This window comes from Colossoma macropomum, unplaced genomic scaffold (genome assembly GCF_904425465.1).
Source record: "Colossoma macropomum unplaced genomic scaffold, Colossoma_macropomum, whole genome shotgun sequence".
Lineage (NCBI taxonomy): Eukaryota > Metazoa > Chordata > Actinopteri > Characiformes > Serrasalmidae > Colossoma > Colossoma macropomum.
In genome coordinates, this window is record NW_023494797.1 from 6,862,754 (window position 1) to 6,883,366 (window position 20,613).

Sequence of the window (20,613 nt, forward strand, 5' to 3'; positions counted from 1 at the left end):
ATGTATGAAAAATTAAGGTGTACTTCAAATAACAAATACTCACAAAATGCATTCAAATGTAATTATACAGCTGTGTGCAAATGTTTAAACACACCTAGCCAAATTGCATTTCACATGCATATGATTTTCTAAGTGAAAATAAGTACACATCCTCCAGAGAGAACAGACTTAAATAAGACATTTTTACTTGTACTTCTTTTTACTAGTTTAACATTAAAAAAAACACAAAATATAAAATGTGCAAAGGCTTTTGCATAAAGCATATTTTATACTTTTTATGTATGTTTTTTTATGTTAAAATCATAAATAAATAGTAATTCTGCTTTAAAACATATGTTCTCTGTAGCGGATATGGACTTTGATTTGAACGTGGTGCCCAATTTTTTGCATATAACAGTATGCCATCATATTGTTTCAGATTTCCAGTACAAGTTCTAGCTGTATAGCTACAGGAATAATATGCAAGCTTTGAGCTTATGATAAAATGTACATTATGACATCTAAGGCCATATTCAGACCAGCAGGCAATTATGATGCTTTTTTACTACACATACAACACCAAGCTGATCCTTTCTTTGAAGGTTTAAACACTTTCAAACATATGCGCTCCTCCTAAGAACATTAACATAACAAGATTTGTAAAAACAGAGTTTCAAAAAACAAAAAAAGTGCATTTTCTGAAGAAAAGTGAGTGATTGCCCAGCTTAAACAGTTGCCAGATAGTTGCTAGGGGGCTGCTGAATGGTTACTACGGTATTTAAGGTGCTAAGGTGTTGATAACTGATTATTACGGTATCCCAGTTGTTTGCTAGGTGGTTGCTCTGGTATCCCAAGTGGTTGCTAGGGTGCTACTAGGTGGGTGCTATAGTATCCATGATGGTTGTTAGGGTGTTGCTAGGTTGCTACTATGGTAACCCACAGGGTTAACAGGGTGTTGCTAATGGACTTGCGTCATTTTGATATAAGCTTGGTACACAAACTTTTGCCTCCTTTCATTTCTATAAGAAAAAAAAAAATCGTCATTTAACAACGACTGTACAAAAAACATAGCCTAATCAAAAAGCTGTATACAAGCCCAAATTTCCAAACAGATCATTCCATTCCAACATTTCAGAGTCTGAATGGTGTTGATATCCTGAAAATAGGACGAGGTAGTGAAAGAAAAAAACTATACGAAGAATAACAATAGCGTTGCGCATCACTTTGCAATGCACATTTACTAATAAATGTATGTATTACAACCTGCTGTCAAAGCTGGAATACGGGACTACAGTCATCCTCTATGTTAATAAAATCAAGGAATAATTTAATATTAAATGTATCTCACTGGTGTGTTGTTACAACAAGCAGAGACTAAACGTTTAACCAATTACACATTTGTGTTCATGAGCAGGAGATTTTTTATTATGATTGATTTTGATGAAAAGTCTACATTTTGCCAGGTTTTTTTTACATTCCTTGAAAAAGCTGGAAGTGCAGAATGTAAATCCAAAGTAATACAGAATGTAAATCCAAAGTAATTATAATCAGTTGCATAACTAATGACATAACTGCATGTATAATTAAGTAATTATATTGGAATAGTATAACAAAATGACCTTCAACTCTTGACTAATAAGTATTAAAATACACAATAAATACACAAAATTTACAAAAATACACAGGAAGTTGTTGCCCTGTCTTAGTCTTTTCATAGTAAGGCTTACTTGAATCACCGTTGTATGCATAAATTTGAATAAATTTGAAGTTAACCTAAATCAAACTTAAATACAGCATTTTTCTGCTCATTTTACTGCAAAAGTTCTATTTATTTAAATTTTAAATTTTAATTTATTTAAATGAGTGTTAACTTTAGCACAGGCCACATTTTATTTTTCCCCTCCAATATGTTTAATTCAGCAAATACACAGTAAATGTGTGCTTTGAAATGTGCAGGCGTGCTCTCTGTAGAAAGTGTGTTAACTTATTTTCACTTAGAAAATCAATAAAACAAGTTTTTTGTCTATGGGCACCCAAAGTTTCGAAAATAACCACGAGTATGACAGAGAAGTGAGGTGATTGTTGCAAATTTAGTGCAAAGAAATGTTGCTAAATCCTGTAGTTTTATCATTAAAAGGCTACCAGTTCAGCAGGTTTTAACAAGCAAATCCTCTTTAAAACACATCTTTGGTGAAAATGTAATGTGCTGTTGGCAATGGCACAAGGCCTCACAGCTGCATCACTCATCAGTCATGATTGGTTGCATTGTAGGTTTAAATAAATATTCTATTCTTTGGTAGCAATCATATGCTGGGAAGTAAATCAGGCAAATGAGTTTGTGGTTCATTTCACCAGAAAAAAAAAATCAGCACTCTGAATCCACCTTCCATTTTTTCAACAAAAGACATCTTTCCAATACAATGCACATCAACATAACTAAAATCACTACTTTCGTTGGGCTATAATACTTAAACGTAATTATATAATGTATAATATTAGTAGGGATGCAGGAAAAAATCGATTCTTAAATGCATCGCGATGCAGACGTGGACGATTCTGAATTGATTCACAAATATCAAAAATCGATTTTCTAAATATTTAATTTATAACAATGTTGACGGAACGCAAAGGGCGGAACTTGGAAGTGGGTAAGTGCAGCGCCCGGACAGTCTGTGATGAGCACATAACAAGAACACAACTGGATGAGTGAGAAATCCGACCGGCTCCCTCTGCATTAAAGCCAGGTTAGATCAGGAGTCACAACACAAATGATAAGGAGAGCCATTTTGTCCTTTCAACAAAAATCAAACCACCTTGGGAGCCACAACATTTATGTCCAGTACGTCTCAGTATGTGATAATGTCCTAGTTTAACGAAAAAGCATATTTACTTTGCTCTGCTTTAGCCGCTTTTCTTCCATCTCTGCCAGAAAACTTTTCCTCAAAAGTTGAATAGTTTCTTGTAAAATGTCTCAGCGTTCCGCTGTTACGAGGCTGAAGTCGCTTCTCATTCGCCAGCTTCTTGCTCAACTTTCCCGTTCCACCTTAAATTCTGACTGAGACGCCGAATGTAAAAGCGGCACCATTTAAGGTGGAACGGGAAAATCAGAAAGAGAAGCGACTTCATCTTCGCCACTTTTTAGTTAGATTTTGACAGTCTATCGTTGCAGATTTAACGTACCAGGAAACCAACTGCTGCTTATAAATGCGAATAAGTTCGTTCGTCTCCAAATGTTCGTCTTTCTCTTTTCCTTTTTCGTTCGCTACTCGCTCGGCGAAACCTCGTTGCTACGTGACCTGCAGTCTTTCGCGCTCCCCCTCCTCTATCACGAGACCAAAACCGAAGTTATGAAATCACTAAAGAATATATAATGTGCTGCGTGGTCATCCATCACCACTGGATCTTATTTCACCGTAACAGCACATTTTATCACACGAGTGGCAGCAGCGTCTCCAAACAAGAGCAGTGAATTAGAGCCTTCCAGTTCACTTGCCACATCACTTCCATTTGTTTTATTAATAAAAGATATTGGTAAATGCATTATGGATCATTACAAATACTTTGTTTTAAAAGTACCAAGTCCTCAGACAGTAAGAAAATAGAAATCATGTATAGAAAAAAAAGATGCATCGACAATCGTTTTATAATCGCATCGCAGCCCTCTGAATCATAATCGAATCGAATCGAGAGGTGCCTAAAGATTCCCACCCCTAAATATTAGTATACATTATTATAGTGCAATTACACAATGACATCTTCAACTGTAAATTATGCAACCAATCACATTTATATCGGATTTCCGTTCAGTATCAGCAGGTTTCACTCTGCACTTCTGATCTTTTTACATTTGTCTTTATGCTGAGAATGAAAATGGCAAAAATACAAGACTCAAGACAACACACATTTTGGCCATCGTGTTTCAGAGTGGCACAATATAATACACATTTACCCATAAATATGAGCCAATCATAACATTTTTCAGTTCTATTAAAGTATAAAAGTTTCACTGATTTGCTAGCCTGTATATTTTCTCCAAACAGTGATTTCAGTATTCAAATACAGGCATCTTGAATGGTTAAGCGAGTACTTGAGTACACATGCACATCCCTAGAGTGAAGGCTTCTAGAACGTAAATCTCAGTGCATTCTCTCAATCACTAAAGCTGGTAATTCAGAAGGAATGGCTCTTACCAGGGCCTTTCTCCAGGAAGATGACCTTCGACTCAGGAAAGAAGTTGGAACCCGTGATGACCATCTCTTCTCCTCCACTCACAGGACAGCTGCTCAAACTGACCTTCTCCACCTGAGGTAATTCCAGTGCCGAGCGCTGGGCTAAACACACACGCATGCGTATATATACACATGTATGAGAGAAAGAATGTACACTCTAAGTAGAGAAAGTTCTATAAAGCAATGAAAAAATGTTATATTACTTGTAACAGCAGCAGAACTTTTTATGGTACTATGTATGTAAACATTTCTTAAAGAAATATACATAACAGGTCCTCCATTCTGGAAATTATACATTATAATAATAACACCTGGCCTAATAATAATAGATGTAATTGCAAATAGAGTAACTCATCATAACATTGTGAAGGCAACTGTAGCGTAATTATAAGAGCACAGATTAATTAGAAGCATTTTCTGAACCGCAAATAAGCTATTTAAGCATTCAAACGCTGTTTTAAAGGGGAACTCCCAAATTTCCACAAAATTCAATTGTTAAAATGTGAACAGTCATTCAGAGTGTTTTGATGTGAAATGTTTTATTGTAGAGAAACTTACCAAATCAGAAGTAGGGGTTGTGATGTCTACGATGCAATTTTAGCAAATGTGTTTTACTATCCAAAACTACCACTTAACCTCCATGTTTTACAAGTTTTTATATGTAACTCTGACAATGACAAAATAGTGGGATATCTAAAAGATCTTTAACTTTCTTTTACCTTTATTGTAAAACTATCACAAAATAGCATCTCAAGCATCAGACAGCATATTTGTAACCATTTTATGTATTAACCTTCTTTGATTTAGGTCAGTGGTTCTCAAACTGGTCATGAGAGTCTCACAGACGGTTCACAATTTTTCCTCTATCCTTGTGCTCTGAGAGTTGGGTGGGAGCAATATTTTATACATATCTTACTTTGTTTTCTCAGTTTAATATACTTCTATGTGCTCATCTGTGATGAACAGGAAAAAAACACTAATTCAGATGTTGTGTAGTGTGCTTTAACCTTGAATTTTCTCATCTGTAAAGAAAGGGTCGCTTTCTGAGACGTCTTCCAATGGCTGACTCCATGGGGGGGTCTGACTGGGCAAAACATGGTTAGGGCATGGCCGGGGTCATCACTGCTTGGCTGTGTATGACTCACAAAATGGCCAAGAGACCCCGAGATATGTTCAAGCCCGAGTCAGATACAGAACATGAAGAGACTGCTGCAGAGGCCCAACCACCAATCAGGATGCAACAGAATGTTTCTGAATGGTTCATGTTTATTGGCCTTTTTTGCTGTCCGTTTTTGCCAGTGCATACATTATTTTCAAATTTAAGGAATTAAAGGTTAAGCGTCCTGTATAGACTCGTCAGAGATGTCTGTGCTTAGACTTCTAATATATATCAGTTTTGGATCACTATTCTGTTGGAAACCTCAAGGTCAGAAACCTCAGTGCTCCAAGTTGAAACTTAGCCAAGAACTGATGTCTTCAATCGCAAAAGGGATGCATTCATCCTAGAGTGTACATCATGTTACCAGAAACCAACTAGTTGTTTACACCATGGTATTTGCTGCGAAATCACGCTGGAAAAGGCAGAAGCAGCCATGACATTATGAAAGCTGAGCTGGTGGATGTGCTTATTCTAGTCAAGGGTGAGGCACCACTTAACTGTGATGGAAAAATGGGAGAAAAATGCCTCATCATTTTTCTGGAAGGAAACATCAGAGACATCACATTTTATGATTTCTCAAAATGAATATACAATAACAAATTACATGTATGTAAACAGGCAAGGAAATGCAGGTTTCCTTTAAACTCTTTGGACATCTAGTTCCCATCACTGCTGTTGAGAAAGATTCTAAATGCCATGTTTCTCTCATTTCAAATCAAGCCACTCTGAATGAATCATTCTGATGATTTAATTCTGCAGAACTTTTGAAGAATCAGTGAAATTCCTCTTTAAGTGTGTAATGACCTTTAAAGTGTATGACTTACAGCACTCTACAGGGATAGAGGCAGCTTGTAAAGAGAGCACTTTTCCATTGGGTTGCGGGATATGCACTCGAAACACCACGCGTACACGGGTATTTTTACGCCCAATGTCCGTCTCTCCTTTCCTCAGCTCGATGTCTGAGTTTCTCAACTTCAGAATCCCAGCACAGTCAATACTGTAAAACACGACAGCAGAAAAACCTCATCAGTCAATACTAGGAAAAAAACAGGAACCACACAATTCGTTCACTCCTCAACTTCCCCCCAAACCCTGAGTCAAATATATGTAGCAGCTCATTCATCAAAGAAGAGAATAAGAATGAATTCACTATTTTAAATAACACTTTAATTTACACTTCAATGAACACTCCGTGTGGTTCACAATGAATACAGAAGCAATTCCCTTTAAGAGTGGCAAAAAAAGTTTTCACTGCTTTACTACTGAAACATTTCAGCCATTATTTTATAGGCTGCAATACTCAATAGCAATTTCATTAAAGTTAAAATAACTGATCATCTAGGTTTTATGATTTGCATATGTTGGTTGTAAAACCATGGAGAATTGAATCATGGTTTTGCTTAGTCAGAAGCCCACACATTTTCCTTGGAATCAAACTTGCTGTTGGTTCCAATTAAACATCAGCCACAGTGGAAGACATTACAGTGCTCCTTGAATCTGAATTTAACAGAGTGTTCAAGTGCGTGTGTGAAGTAGTACGGGATTCCAAGTAATGTAAAAGAGAAACAGATCTGACATTACCTGGCAGACATGTTGTTTTCCGGAAGAAGTGGAATCTCCAGAACCTTGGTGCTAGCGATTATGATTTCCTGGCTGGCCGTAGCCACCGTTTTCCCTGTGATGCGGTGGACCTGATAGAAAGCATGTGGCCTCAAATAGCGATCATCTGCCGTGCCGATGAACATCTGCAGGTTTATGGGCTTCTCATTGTAGCCAATGAGCTAAGAGGGGAAAAAAAAATGAAAAATTAAAGAAAGAAAAGGGGAGCTTTTATGTTATTGCAACGTATAGAACTGTACAAAAGTCAGACACCACCTTTTATTTATTTAATTTCGAGTCTAAACAACTATACAAGTTATTCATTTATTAGCGTGTATCAAATATCACATTTTGTAATTAGAGTGTCCACTCTTTTATTACAGCTTCCATTCTTTTCAGGAAACCTTCTCTTAGATTTTCAAAGAAATATCTGCAAAGATATTTTATCAAGTCACACCTCCACAGTTCAGTCTCAGAAGCTGGTTGCATGTTCTGCTTCTCATGATCCAAGTAATCTTAAATACATTCAGTGATGTTGAGGTCTGGACTCTGGGGTGGACAGTCGATTGTTCTGAAAACACCAGCAGCTTCTTTGTTCTATTTGCATATTTTTCTTCTTTTTTGTCTATTTCCTTTTCTTAGTAACAGCTTCTTGACAGCTACACATCCTTTCTGACTCATAGCATCGAGTTGTCTTCTCACAGTGGAAGGATGGACAGAAACACCTGTGGATTTTTTTCAGATCAGAAGCAAGAGAGGAGCTTAATTTTCTCCCTTCTTCTGAAACATGAATAACCTCTACTCAATGGCTGTTTAGACTAGAAATTACATGTATGAAGGGTTTGTCTCTGACATTTGCACAGTAATGTACATAATCAAAAGAGTTAAACACTTAATTTGCTTCACAATTAACATGAAGTATTTTTTCCTGCATCAGTCCAACTGGGAGCTGTCAAGTTAAATCTCCTGTTCTGGAAGCTTTGGTGGGGGTTCATCTGGAAACCAAAGCACTATTACCTCTGGTACTTGTCTGTTTCAACATCACATTTTCCTTGTTCACATCCTGCACTAAAGTCCCACTCAGTTGCACACAGTCATTTTTCTCAAACCTTGATCTGAATGTTCCAAGACCTATCCAAAGCAGATCTTAGCTGCCAATAAGACTGACACACTGAATACACGGTTGCAAAAGTGAATATGAATGGCTCGAACATATCTTAGGAAAATGACACAGGAGAAAAGAGAGATGTATTGATCTCGCTATAGTAAAACAGACACAACAAAAGGAGTCATATCTGCCACAGCAAGTCATATTTAGTGCTTCACTCTACAAGGTTTGAATCTTATGGGATTTACTGGATGGAGAGCCACGCTTGGGTCCAGTACATTTCTCTGCCAGCACAGATACTCATTATTGCTTATCAGGCTGCTGGGATGCCAAGCCAGCAAGGCTGGGCAATATAGCAAACATATACTTGATACATTTTCTCAATACATGATATATATGATGACATTTGGAGCTTTGCAGACAAGTTCGAATGGACATGGAAGGCTATAAAAAAACTAAATATAACTATTTAAGAAATAACAGAGGACAAAATCACAGAATAAGAATAAATAAATAAATAAAATGAGATATTGGAATAACGGGCTGATATCCAATTAGCTAGCTCTACTATGCAGTTTATGCAGTTCCTGTATACTGGTTGTTGGGTAATACTTTATTTGAAAGCTACCTACATAGGAATATTTGAATATTATGAATATTTATGTCAGTAATCCCAAGATGATATAAGATTGCTATGAAGTAAATGACACTGTATTGATATAAAGGGCCTTTAATTAAGTGATGCACATTTGTTTAATGTATAACACTGTTATAAAGCATCATTCCCAAGACAAACGCTTAGTTAAAAACTATATAAATGAGCTCGATAGAAGATTCTGATGGCCTCAAGCTTAAACGGTACTTATCACACATATATTCATTACATGCATTCATTCCACAAAAAATGCTGGTCAAACCACATCTTTATGGAGCTCGCTTTGTCCACAGGGGCACAGTCATGCAGGTACAGGTAAGAGTCCTCCCTAAACTGTTGTGACAAAGTTGGAAGCATATGATTGTCTAAAATATTTTTGTATGTTGTAACATTAACATTACTCTTTCCCATTCTCCTGCTATCTGCCAAACCCATCCATCAGATTCGTCCATCAGACTGCAAGATAGTTAGCATGATAGCATGACTCATCATTCTAGCGAACACGTTTCCACTGCTCCAGTGTGTGTGTGTGTGTGTGTGTGTGTGTGCACCAGGGACAAAAACACACATTCTGTATTTACTGGAATATGTAAATGTAGGATAGCAAGCCTTGCCCAAAGAGAAGGAAAGAGAGAGACATGGGGAGAAAGGGAGGGGGGGGGAGAGAGAGAGAGAGAGAGACATGGAGAGAGAGAGAGACATGCAGCTTCAGTTACAGCTGCACAATTACAATTTCATTATTACTACTACTACACTGGCCTTAGTGATACTGATTGCTTTATTGAATGCTATGAGCATTTTGTCTGTGAGTGGGTGAATTATAGCATTCACACGATGCAACAAACACAAATGATTTGGGCCAAAATAATGCAGGCCAGTGTATAATCATGTTAAATCAAAGGTTTACCAATGTGTTTTTACAGACTCACTTCTGATTACTGTCTTTGGGTTTATACTCCCTAAGGTCTGTTTATCACATTTGTCTAGTTTTATGTCCCCAAAATGTCATTATTTATTTTTAGATGACCATTTTCCAACCTGACTTCATCTCTTCAAACAGGAGTCTTCAACTAAAATAATCTAGGGGCCACAAGCCAGGTGGTCTAACTCCAAGAGGGGCTGGATGAAAAAATGTAGACTAAAAAAAAAATTTCTGTATTGTAACTACATGAACTTTTTCAATGTTTTACCTAAAGTTGCAAACTGTAACTATAGGCTTTAGTTTAAATAGGAAGGAAACATTAGTATGAGCTGATTCTACATAGCTTGAGTAAGGTAACCATCCACAGTGTCTGGTGGGTGAAGCAAATCTACCTGTCAGATGTTAATATTCAGCTGCAGAAAAAAATAATAATAATTTGTGAGCCAGATTTAAGGATAAATTGTAAAAATGTGATGGGCTATACTAAGCTGACTTTAGGATCCTTGCCTTAGAATTGCACAGGCCGTTTTGTTGCTATGGCTTTAAGACTGAAATATGTAAATGTCCTCTGTTCTGACTGGCTGCTCTGTATTGTGCCTCATTCAAAAAGCAGTCCAACAGTTTAGCCTCACCCATAACTTCATTGTGAATGGGCGGAGCTAAACTGCTGTGGGCTGAATAGCTGAATGTATGCAAATAATTTGATGTCACAAAAACAATAAATTCATGTCAGGGTTGTTTTTTTGCAGTTTTGCATCCACCTAAGGGCTGTATATCCTGGGGAATAAATAGCATATTTTGAATTTTTTAACAGAGGAAAATATTAATATTTGACAAAGTATATCACAAATAATTATTTTCCATTATTTTCCCGTCCAGACTTGTTTTGTTTTGTTTTTTTTTTTCTAGGCTGACCAGCATAATAATCCTTTTGGCTTAAGGCTTGAACACTTGAACTTAGTGTACCAGACACTCAGTTACCTGATGCTCTGTTGTCATGTACACATCATGAAGGTGTTTGGTTTCTTCTTATAGATTTAACTCATCTACAGACAGTTCGCAAGGTTCAACCTACCCACGTAGAACTTGTTTGTAATGATAAAGGCTATAATTAACATTGCATTCTTTCAAACTGTGATACAGATATAAAAATGACATTCAACCTATAATGACAATATGTACAGCAGGGTCCAACATTCTGAGATCATTACTGAAAATGCTTCTATTTTGCATTCATTCCTATTCATTACAAGGTTCCTCATTACAAATGACATTACCAGCAAAACACTGAAAAGCAGAATCTTTGAAATATTTATCTGAATGTCAGTATTTGGTACCGTATGTCCCCGTTTTGCGAGCACTCAAACTGGACTCCATGAGTTTGTGCAAAAGCATCTGATGAGAAGATCAGAATCAGAGTAGTCTGAAGAATGTTTCAACATGGCTCGGAAGTGGGAAGTTGGAGCTTGTAACTGTGTTATTTTCAACTTCTTTTGAAATTCTGTTGAATTTGAGACACAAAGCGGGAAAAACCTGAAATGAAAGCATCAGCCAGCTGCTGTTAGTGACATGAGTGAAAACTTTAACGTTCATGATGTATTTACCCTCTCAAAACTGTGAACTTTATGGCCAATGTTATAGTTGAACCAGCTACTGTGTCTGTGTGTTAACTGATCTAAGCCAAGTGTCATTTAAAACACAATTCTTTATTATGATTGAAGGTGTGAGCAGTCATATGCCGACGTGGGAGCTGAGAACATCATGCTGACTTTTTGAGAAGGAATTCCCAGTTGAGGGGCATTTTGTTTGATTTCTCTGCAGCATAAGAAAGAAAACCAGACCTTTTTGTACAAAAGCCTTAACACAGTCAATATCAGAAATTGGCTTGAATATCTTGAATATTTCTTCATTTTACTTGTCATACTTTTTCTTTCATTTATTTTTTTTAATGCTGCAACATTCTGTTTATTTCAAAGTTTAAATAAATAATAAAAAAAAATGTGGTCTCAGACTTATGAACCCAACTATGTCTTGCTCAGATGCGCATGCAGGTTGAGGGCTGAGACCAGCGGGCAGAAGGGTCAGCGAGTGAAAACAAACGGAGCTGCTGTAAAGCGCAATGGTGTTTGCAGGGCACTGAGGTGAGGGCTGAAAACACAGAGAGCTTTTTGTTGGATCTATTAGGTCTAACTGCGCTACAGGCTGCTGGGTAATGGGGCAGCCTGGAGCAGGGGGTATGTCTGAGCTCAGAGGCCTACAGAGAGGCAGGGGGCCGCAAACCACATGATCCCTGACCCCCCCTCCACTAGCGAAGTGCAAGAGTGTGCGTTTGGGGGATCTGATTTTATTTCAGTTGAGGGACACTTGCTCACAGTAACCGACTCTCCGCGCCAATTAATCTTCATGCTGTGTACTGTGTGTGTGAGTGAGAGAGATGAAAAAAAGAGAGACTGAGCAAATAAACAAGCTTATGGTGCATGAAACTGGCTGTCAGGTTCAAACGGGTCACTGCAAAGCTACATTTATTTTTCTAGGAGCGCCAGAGCTGCATGAGCAAAGTCAGACCCTGTGTAGCACACAGAGGCAAAGTCTGACTTATTTATTCTGACTTTAGTTACCACCGGTAGAGCTTAGATCAACCATACAGCTAGAGTCTAAAAACTGAGAATTAAGTGCACTGTTGTTCAGAGCAAATTGCGCTAAAGTTAATCAGAAGTAACTAAAAGTTAGACTCACTGTAAGCCTGGACAACAGCAGACTGACTATTTTGTCAGCTGCAAACTGCAGGAAGTATCGTCAGTCAACAGACTTTCATAAACCTGAAGCAACGATCTGTTTTATCTTCTTTTCCTCAATCAGTTTAGACAAGCGATCTCTGCAAGTGCAACTACAACATGAGTGAAAAGATAAAAATGCATCAAAAAACAAGCAAGCACATGATGATGCATCATGACAGCTCAATCTAAAAGTGGTGATTTAGGGGCACAGATTTTGGAATATTATAACTGATTATAAATGATTATTCAATGTATGCAGAGCTTAAAAGTAGTTTTATTTATATACCTTCTAAGCTGAAGCTTATCCACCAGAAAAGTTCTAAAAACCAGCAGTAACAACCAGGTTTACTTACTGGAACTCAAAAGAATCCTGGTAAGTAATTTAAAACATAAGCAAGGCAAGGAAAATTACTTCAACATCAGTGGGACAAACATCAGTATCTCTTTTCTTTATGTACAGTACTGTATTAATATTAAAGACCCTTTGTCATTTATTTATTGTCCATCAAAAACAACTATCAAATATTAAGTTATTTTCAAGAGCCATTTCTGGAAAGATTATACATGAGATAATCTAGCTGCATAAAGAACAGAAAAGTCAAAGGAAAATAAGAAAATATACATTTCTAAAACTGGAGTTTAAATAAAAAGATTAAAAGCTATAGAGAAAATGAGACTCCTAGCAACTGTGCAAGACCTAATAGACCACCAAAACTGCCACTATCAGATAAACAGCTCTTAAAGCTTTCATCTTTGAGAGAGAGGAGAAAATCAAGCTCCACTCTTGCTTCTGATCTGAAAAAATCCACAGGTGTTTCTGTCCATCCTTCCACTGTGAGAAGACAACTTAACACTATGAGTCTGAAAGGATGTGAAGCTGTCAAGAGGCTCTTATTGAGAAAAGGAAACGGACTAAAAAAAGAAGCCCGGAGTCCTGACCTCTACATCAATGAATGTGTTTGGGATTATGTGGATCATGAGAAGCAGAAAATGTAACCAACTCTGAAGACTGAACTTGACATGTGGAAAAATATTCCAGATATCTTTGAAACACTGAAGGCACATCTCCCAAAAAGAATGGAAGGTGTAATGAAGGCAAAGAGTGGACAAACTAAGACTAAAAACTGTTAGATTTAGTTGTTGAGGCTTCTGTGTAATTTTTGTTAAAAATGTTTTGTTCTTTTTTGTACAATGAATGTAGAATAAATGAAAAGGGTGGTCTGACTTCTGCACAGTACTGTATGAAAACATTGTTGACAGATTACTTCAACTCAATATTCAAGTTTTCTAAAGCAACATCTTTCAGAAGGTTCATGGAATTTTCAATCAGTTGTGTTGCTGGCTTTCTAGTAGTTTTGTGGAATGTGGGGTTGAGTGAAAATGTTGTAGTTTACTCTTGTTTCATTGGACCCAAAGTACTGACTAATTATTTATAATATATCTGAAATTATGTACTTTGCATATGGTAAAGATATGGTAGAACAATTTCTATAATACATTAACAATTCAATAATTATAAAAAAAAAGATGGTAGAGGTTTCCCAAGACCACTTTGTAGCAGTGTATTAAAAATGTCTTAATTTATTAATAAAAACATTTTTGGTGAATAAATAAATCAGCTTAATTTCCTAAACATTTCCTACAAACACATTCTGAGGTCAGCCCTAAGAAATAAAGAAGCTGACAGTTTGTTGTATGTATATCCATAAGTGACCCTGCTAACCTAGCAGGAGCAAGAGTCTCATCTCAGCCTCTTTCTAGGATTGCCTTCCTAGAAAGCAGAAGGCTTAGAAGCCTCATAGTGACATTTAGTCTCTGTTTCAGCCAGTGGTCAGCCCTCCGGCTGCTGACCTCTACAGCAAGCCCACACAGAAGAATGACGGGTCTTCCAGGAAGCAAGAGGCCTTCTCACTGCAGCTAAGCCTTTCCTCTGGCCTCTGCCTGCCAGCCAGCAGCGGCCTGAGCCTGTAAGAGGCTTTACCGGTCTCACCATGTTCTGTTACTATTTGTCCTTCTGCATCTCTCTCTGCTTCTTGTTTTTTGCCCGTCTTTCTCAGTGCCTCCCTGTAACCGCTCCTTTGCTTTCTCGGTTTGTGTCAGCAGAGTCTTGCTGAGCGTTCACTGCAGATTCTTTCTTTTGGTCTCCATTGGGTGGGACTACTGCGGTTTGAATAGATGTTGCTAAAGTCTGCTGGCTTTGTTAAAAAGAACGGAAGTACCTGGTTATAAGGAGATGAAGTGTGGGACAAATAAGGTTGTGAATCTAGAGAAGAGAAACAGCATGAGGTTCCTTGAAAAAGAAGAAGAAGAAGAAAAAGAAGAAGAAAAGAAAGCATGCAGAAGAAGAAAAAGAAGAAACAGCAGAAGCAGCTGAATAAGAAAAAATATAATTATATGCGTAGCAATACAAGTTGGAATGCAATGCAAGTTTAATGCACTAGAAAACGTTTTGTTGTATTATATAGCTCAATTCATGTCATGAGCAACAGATGTCGTTCTGTTGAGCAAAGGTAGTTTGTCAAAAAGTATACTGTTCAATTATCATCTGAATTTTCAATTTGCTTAGAATATTAAACTTTAGATATTACTGTACTGAATCACTAATACTGCAGGTTTCTCTATATTTTCCTCTACAGTCTTTTAGGGCTGCAGGGCACAAGCATAAAATGTAATGTTCGATAAAGCCGTTGGCTACTCTGATGACGATATAAGAGAAGTGAATTATTATTTTATAAAATATTGTGCCACTGACTGGATGAGCTGCACATTTTTTTAATTTTTTTTTCTTGCCATGTAAACAGAAGTGCAACTAATCTCTCCAAAAATATTAAATTACAAACAATCCATTCATTTCTGTGCTAAATAAAATACAATGGAATTTTAATAGCTACTTAAATCCAAACTATAAGCATATTTTTACACATGTACATACACATTTATGAATATAGATGCAACTGTACATAAATACAGTAAAAAGTAACAAGAATTTCTTTTTTTTTTTTAAAAAGCAGTTAATATCTTCCGAGCTCGTCTGAAGAACAAATTTTGGCTCCAGATTTCTGGACGTCTGATAAACATCAGAGTCAGGATTTCAAACAAGCAGGTGGGTCATGTGGTGCATGGTACTTCACACATCATCTAGCATTCAAATCCAAATTCATATTTGTGTGCACATATAATACAGAAAATAATGTGAAAAGTCAAAGGGCCAAAAAAAGCCAAATTTAACAAGATACTAATACAGCTGTGAGAAAAAGTTTGGGGATTCTTTAGAATTATGTATTTTTCTGAATGAATAGCTCCATTATGTGATATGATTCTTACTCAAGTCTTAATAATAAAAAAATAAAGACTGTCTTGTTTAACAAAGAACCTGCACAATATTTTTACTGCCTATCTTCTCAGAACAAGGCTTACTCAATAGCGGTCACTGATAGGAAAAAAAAAGACATGATCCTTTTGGAGCCAAGTGTTCCAATGTGGGTTTAAGCTGCTCTAACATACAAAAACGCTGCTCTTCACATTTATAATACACAATAGTCTTCATAATTATCATTTATAATTAAAAAATAGATGTCAGATAAACTCAGAAGAAACACTGTAAAAGCATATAACTGGGAAGGGTTACTGAAAAGCCCATCAGTCCACAGTTTACAAACTGACAAAATTCAACACAGTTGCTGCTCTCACTAGAAAAACGTGTCCAATAAAGATCGGCGAAGAGGCACACCACAGAATCCTCAGAGAAGACAAACAACACTGGGGTGACAGCTAAGGATCAGCAGGCGTCTCCGGCACTTGATAATGTCAGTGTTTAGGGGTTTACCATAAGAAAAAAGGAAACCTCACTTCTAGCACTCTGCTAGATCCAGCTAGGCTAGTCAGTGCCTGCAAAAGTACAATCAATTAGCTAACTCTACATATAATTTACTGATTCTTATTAAATGCACACAAAAACTATACAATACATTTTGTTATCTAAGCTATATTAATGTTTGTACAAGGCTTTTGCACCAGTTCACTGAACAAAAGTTCACCAGCAAACTAAAAGTTGTGCTTTGGGTCAACTGTAACTTTTGTGTAAGTGTAGATTCACTAGAGCTCCACCATGTTCATTTCCACATGCCAATGAACTGAACAGCAGTGAATAAGTGAAGGAATAAGTGAATTTGACTACACATGGGGTAACATAGTATAGCTATTAGAACCAGGTGAAGTTTAACTGCCTACCAGTCATCTGGATAAAGTTTTAGCTAACCAACGATCTACAAAAGCACAAAACAAAAACCCTTCAAAATCATCAAAAGCCCATCAGACACATTACTCTAATCATAGCTGTATTTAAAAGTTGGTGTAAAGGCTCATCAAAGAGTAAATGCTAGGGCTGAACAATTCGGGGAAAGTAGCTAATTGCGATTTTTACTAATATTGCGACTGAAATTTAAATTGTGTTTATTTTCTATAAATTTGTTTATCTGTTGCTTTGGCCAAAAGCTTTAAGCTTCTGGCTTTAAATTGACCCCTGAATGCAGTGGTTTCTTTGCCTCTATTTGGTCCAACTCATCTACAGGCAGTTCATACTCTGCTTTATTAGGTTAAATTTCCCCTTTTAAAACCTAAGACAACAGTTTTTATAATGTAGGCTATAATTAAAAAAAATATAGGTCTTGCAATTCGAAAATTGTACTCTCTTATTTTATTTTGATTTAAAAATGAATAATCTTTTAGCCTTACCAAATGCCCCCAATATTGTACTAGTAATTGTATACAGCATTGTGTTCAGAGAAAATCAAATACTCATCCAAGCTGTGAAGCATGGTGAAGGTAGTATGTAGTAAATAGAATATAGTGCAGGGCTGCTTCACTGCCTGAGGCTGTAGATGGGTTAGCAATCATTGAGGGGCCAATGAATTCCAACCTGGGTTAGAAAATACCACAGCTAAACTTCAGCACACCTGTCTGTGATCTACTCAAAAGATGTTAGCAGGCTGTTCAAGCAAGATATCTCAAAAAACACATGTACTGAAACAGTCTGTTTAGAGGAATGGGCCAGAATACTTTTCTAACCACTGCACAAGACTGACCAGCAGCTACAGAAAGCATCTGTTTTCATTTGAGCAGCTGTCCTTTACACTGAGTGAACATTTCATGACATATGGGAGAATACAAATGGTCCAAAATTACTTGGAATAATATATCATTACATCAACTACCATTTTGAAGATACATGGTTTTGTTAAGACAGCAACAATTCACATTTTTAGCTCTCCAATCAACGACTTTGACTGTTTAAAATGTGTTTAGTAAAGATAAGGCATTCAAACTTTATCTTATTATTATCAAACACTATTTTATTAGACTATTGTGGTGGTGTCTTTGTATTTACTGCATTACTAGTTTACTTTTGATATTCTGCATTGTCCATTTATGTATGCACCAATTTCACCAGGACAAATTCCTAGTCATGCAAGTGTACTTGGCTGATAAACGGATTCTGATTCTGACGACAAGAATCAGATTACATTTAGGGAGGCATTTATGTAGAAATTTAGGTCACTCCAAAGGGAAACCTTTTCTCATAACTGAATGCAGCCGTCTGATATACTTTAGAGTACACTAACTCTTTATACAACGTTTTGTTAATGTATAATAGCCATTTTTGGAAAACTAGCTACACTGACCTATATCAACATAATGGTATAATGCAAGTAACTTCCATTTCTACTACAAATTCTATTGATATGTTTGAACAGCACTATTCCATATCTATGGATAAGGATGGTGTTTGCACTCCTGTAACCCGTGTAACCGTCCCTAAACTTCTTGCCTTCGCACTCCCTCTTCCTCCCCATCCCATCCCAGGTTATATTAAACTGGTGACATTAGAGCCATCACATGTCCCACTGATGGACTAAGTTAACTGGGGCAGAAATAGCACCTCTGGATAGCGTTACATATTGAAGGCTAAATAAAGGCGTCTGGTGCGGGCTGCATCTGTTGCTCAGCTCCAGTAATAGAGAGGGAGAATGAGTGTGTCAGATGGAACGAGGGACAGTACCAAGGAGACACAGCCTGAACAGAGACTGCTAAGTGTGTTTGTGTGCTTAGAGTGTGTTTGTACGTTTTAAAGTGCCCGTATCATGAAAAAGAAAAATTCCCATGTTTATTAAATGATGGGGGCTGGAGCAGAATCTAATCTTAAAGTTTCAAAACTTATTATTCACTCTACAGGACATACAGTCCATTAAGCCGCAACAATAGACCTTCTGAAAATCAAAATGAATTCATCGCATTTACATATATTCACTTATTCAGCCTACAGCAGTTACGCTCTGCCCATTCACAGCGAAGTTATAAGGAACGTTTCAGCCCAGGCTGCTTTTCAAATGAGGTGAATATAGGGGAGCCAATCAGAACAGAGCTTATTTATATATTGTCGCTGTCAGGATGCTCATTTTTTGTGATTTTTAGTGTTCTACATCATTTCAGTTTAATCAAGCCCAATAGAAATGCTCCAAAATTGCTTGGAATAAAATCTATTTACATTCACTTACATTAAAAGTTAAACAAGCTTTTGCCTTCACCTGTAAACTGACAATTTTGGAGATACACTGACGATATATCAGTCTTAAAGGCACAGTAACCAAAAATGGCCTTTTAAATTCTAAAGGATAAAGAGGGCAGAGGTTGCAAAAATGAATTACGGGATTCTTGGAACACAAACTCACACAAACTCACAAAAACGAATACAAATTAAATGTATTATAGTACTGTGCAAAAGTCAGAGACCACCCTTCACTTCATTTTTCATTCAAACCAGCCAATAACTACAAGTTATTCATTTGTCAGTGTGAGAAAAAAGCAGAAAAGACAAATTAAACAGAAAATTACACAGAAGCTTCAAAAACTAATTCTCAGCATTTTGTGTGTCCACTTTTTGCCTCTGCTACAGCTGCCATTCTTTTCAGGAGACCTGATTTAGTTTTTCAAGGAAATCTGCAGGGATATTTTTCCACACCTCCAAAGTTCAGTCTTAGAAGTTGGTTGCATTTCCTGCATCTCACGATTAAAATAATACCAAACAGGTTCAATGTTGTTGAGGTGTGGACTGTGGAGTGGACAGTTCCTTGTTCTCAGAACACTATCAGCTTCTTTGATTTGCAAATGTTCTTCTTCGTTTCCTTTTCTCAGTACGGGCTTCTCGACAGCTAGACACCCTTTCGGACTTATTGTGTTGTCCTCTTACAGTGGAAGGATGCATAAACGTCAATGATTTTTTAAACTCCATTTTTAGAAAACTCCTGTTTCCCCCTTTTCATTTTCCTTCCTTATGAAAGTGGATTATCTAACGGTTCCTCAGAAATATCCTCTAAAAATTAAAGCTTTTTTTTCTAGTACTGTTTTAATTTTGAATTAAATAAAAGAAGAGTGTCTCTAACTTTTGCACAGGACTGTACAGCTCATTTAAAAAGAGCAGAACACTGTTACTGCTACATTTAAAAGTTAGGGGTCTCGTCACGGCAGCACACCGTCAACTTCTATCTCCATTCCTTACACCTGAGCATTTCACCACTCTCTCTTTTTCTCCTTCGTTTTTAATCCCTCATTCATTTTCACCAACTCTTTCTCTCTCACACTCTCTCTCTCTCTGCTGCTGAGTTGTTTCCCTGTGTTGCTCTGTAGTTGCTATGGCGAGGGGCAGCCGGTGCGTGTGTGTGCATGCGTGAGTGCAAATTTGTGTGTGCATTCATGTGCCTGAGGGGGAGGGGAGGGTACACGCTCAAGGTCACACACACACACACGCTCACACAGACACAAAAAGTAGTGGCCCCTGGCCCCATAACGTGCTGTCACAGTCTAACAGCCTCTGCTAACCGTACACTAAGAGCAGGGCTGAAAGATAAATAATTTTTATAGCAAAATTGCAATTTAAAAGAGCGCAATTTTCAAATCGCTGCTTTAATTAAATTATTATAGACATTGTCTTAAGTGTCTGAAGCATGGAAATTTAACCTATTACCATGGAACCACCTGTACATGAACGAGACCAATCAAAAGCAACTAAACACACATGTGCTGTGGACATGACAACACAACCACAACTGTCTAGCATTCCGGCACACTTTGTTCACTGTTAAAGCCAGAAAAAAAGAATATTCTAATATTCTTTGCCAAAATAACAGGT

General features: G+C 37.1%; 1 protein-coding gene across 2 annotated transcripts in view; it reads right to left on the reverse strand.

Annotated features, from left to right (window-relative positions):
* nfatc3a (nuclear factor of activated T cells 3a) overlaps positions 1 to 20,613 on the reverse strand; it is a 120,116-nt gene that overhangs the window by 42,021 nt on the left and 57,482 nt on the right. For both annotated transcript variants that reach the window (XM_036584153.1, XM_036584154.1), the window contains exons 4-6: positions 6,949 to 7,148; positions 6,192 to 6,364; positions 4,170 to 4,310 (exon numbers count right to left, since the gene is read on the reverse strand). In XM_036584153.1, coding sequence (XP_036440046.1) covers positions 4,170 to 4,310; positions 6,192 to 6,364; positions 6,949 to 7,148 — 514 coding nt within the window. The remainder of the gene's footprint in view (positions 1 to 4,169; positions 4,311 to 6,191; positions 6,365 to 6,948; positions 7,149 to 20,613) is intronic.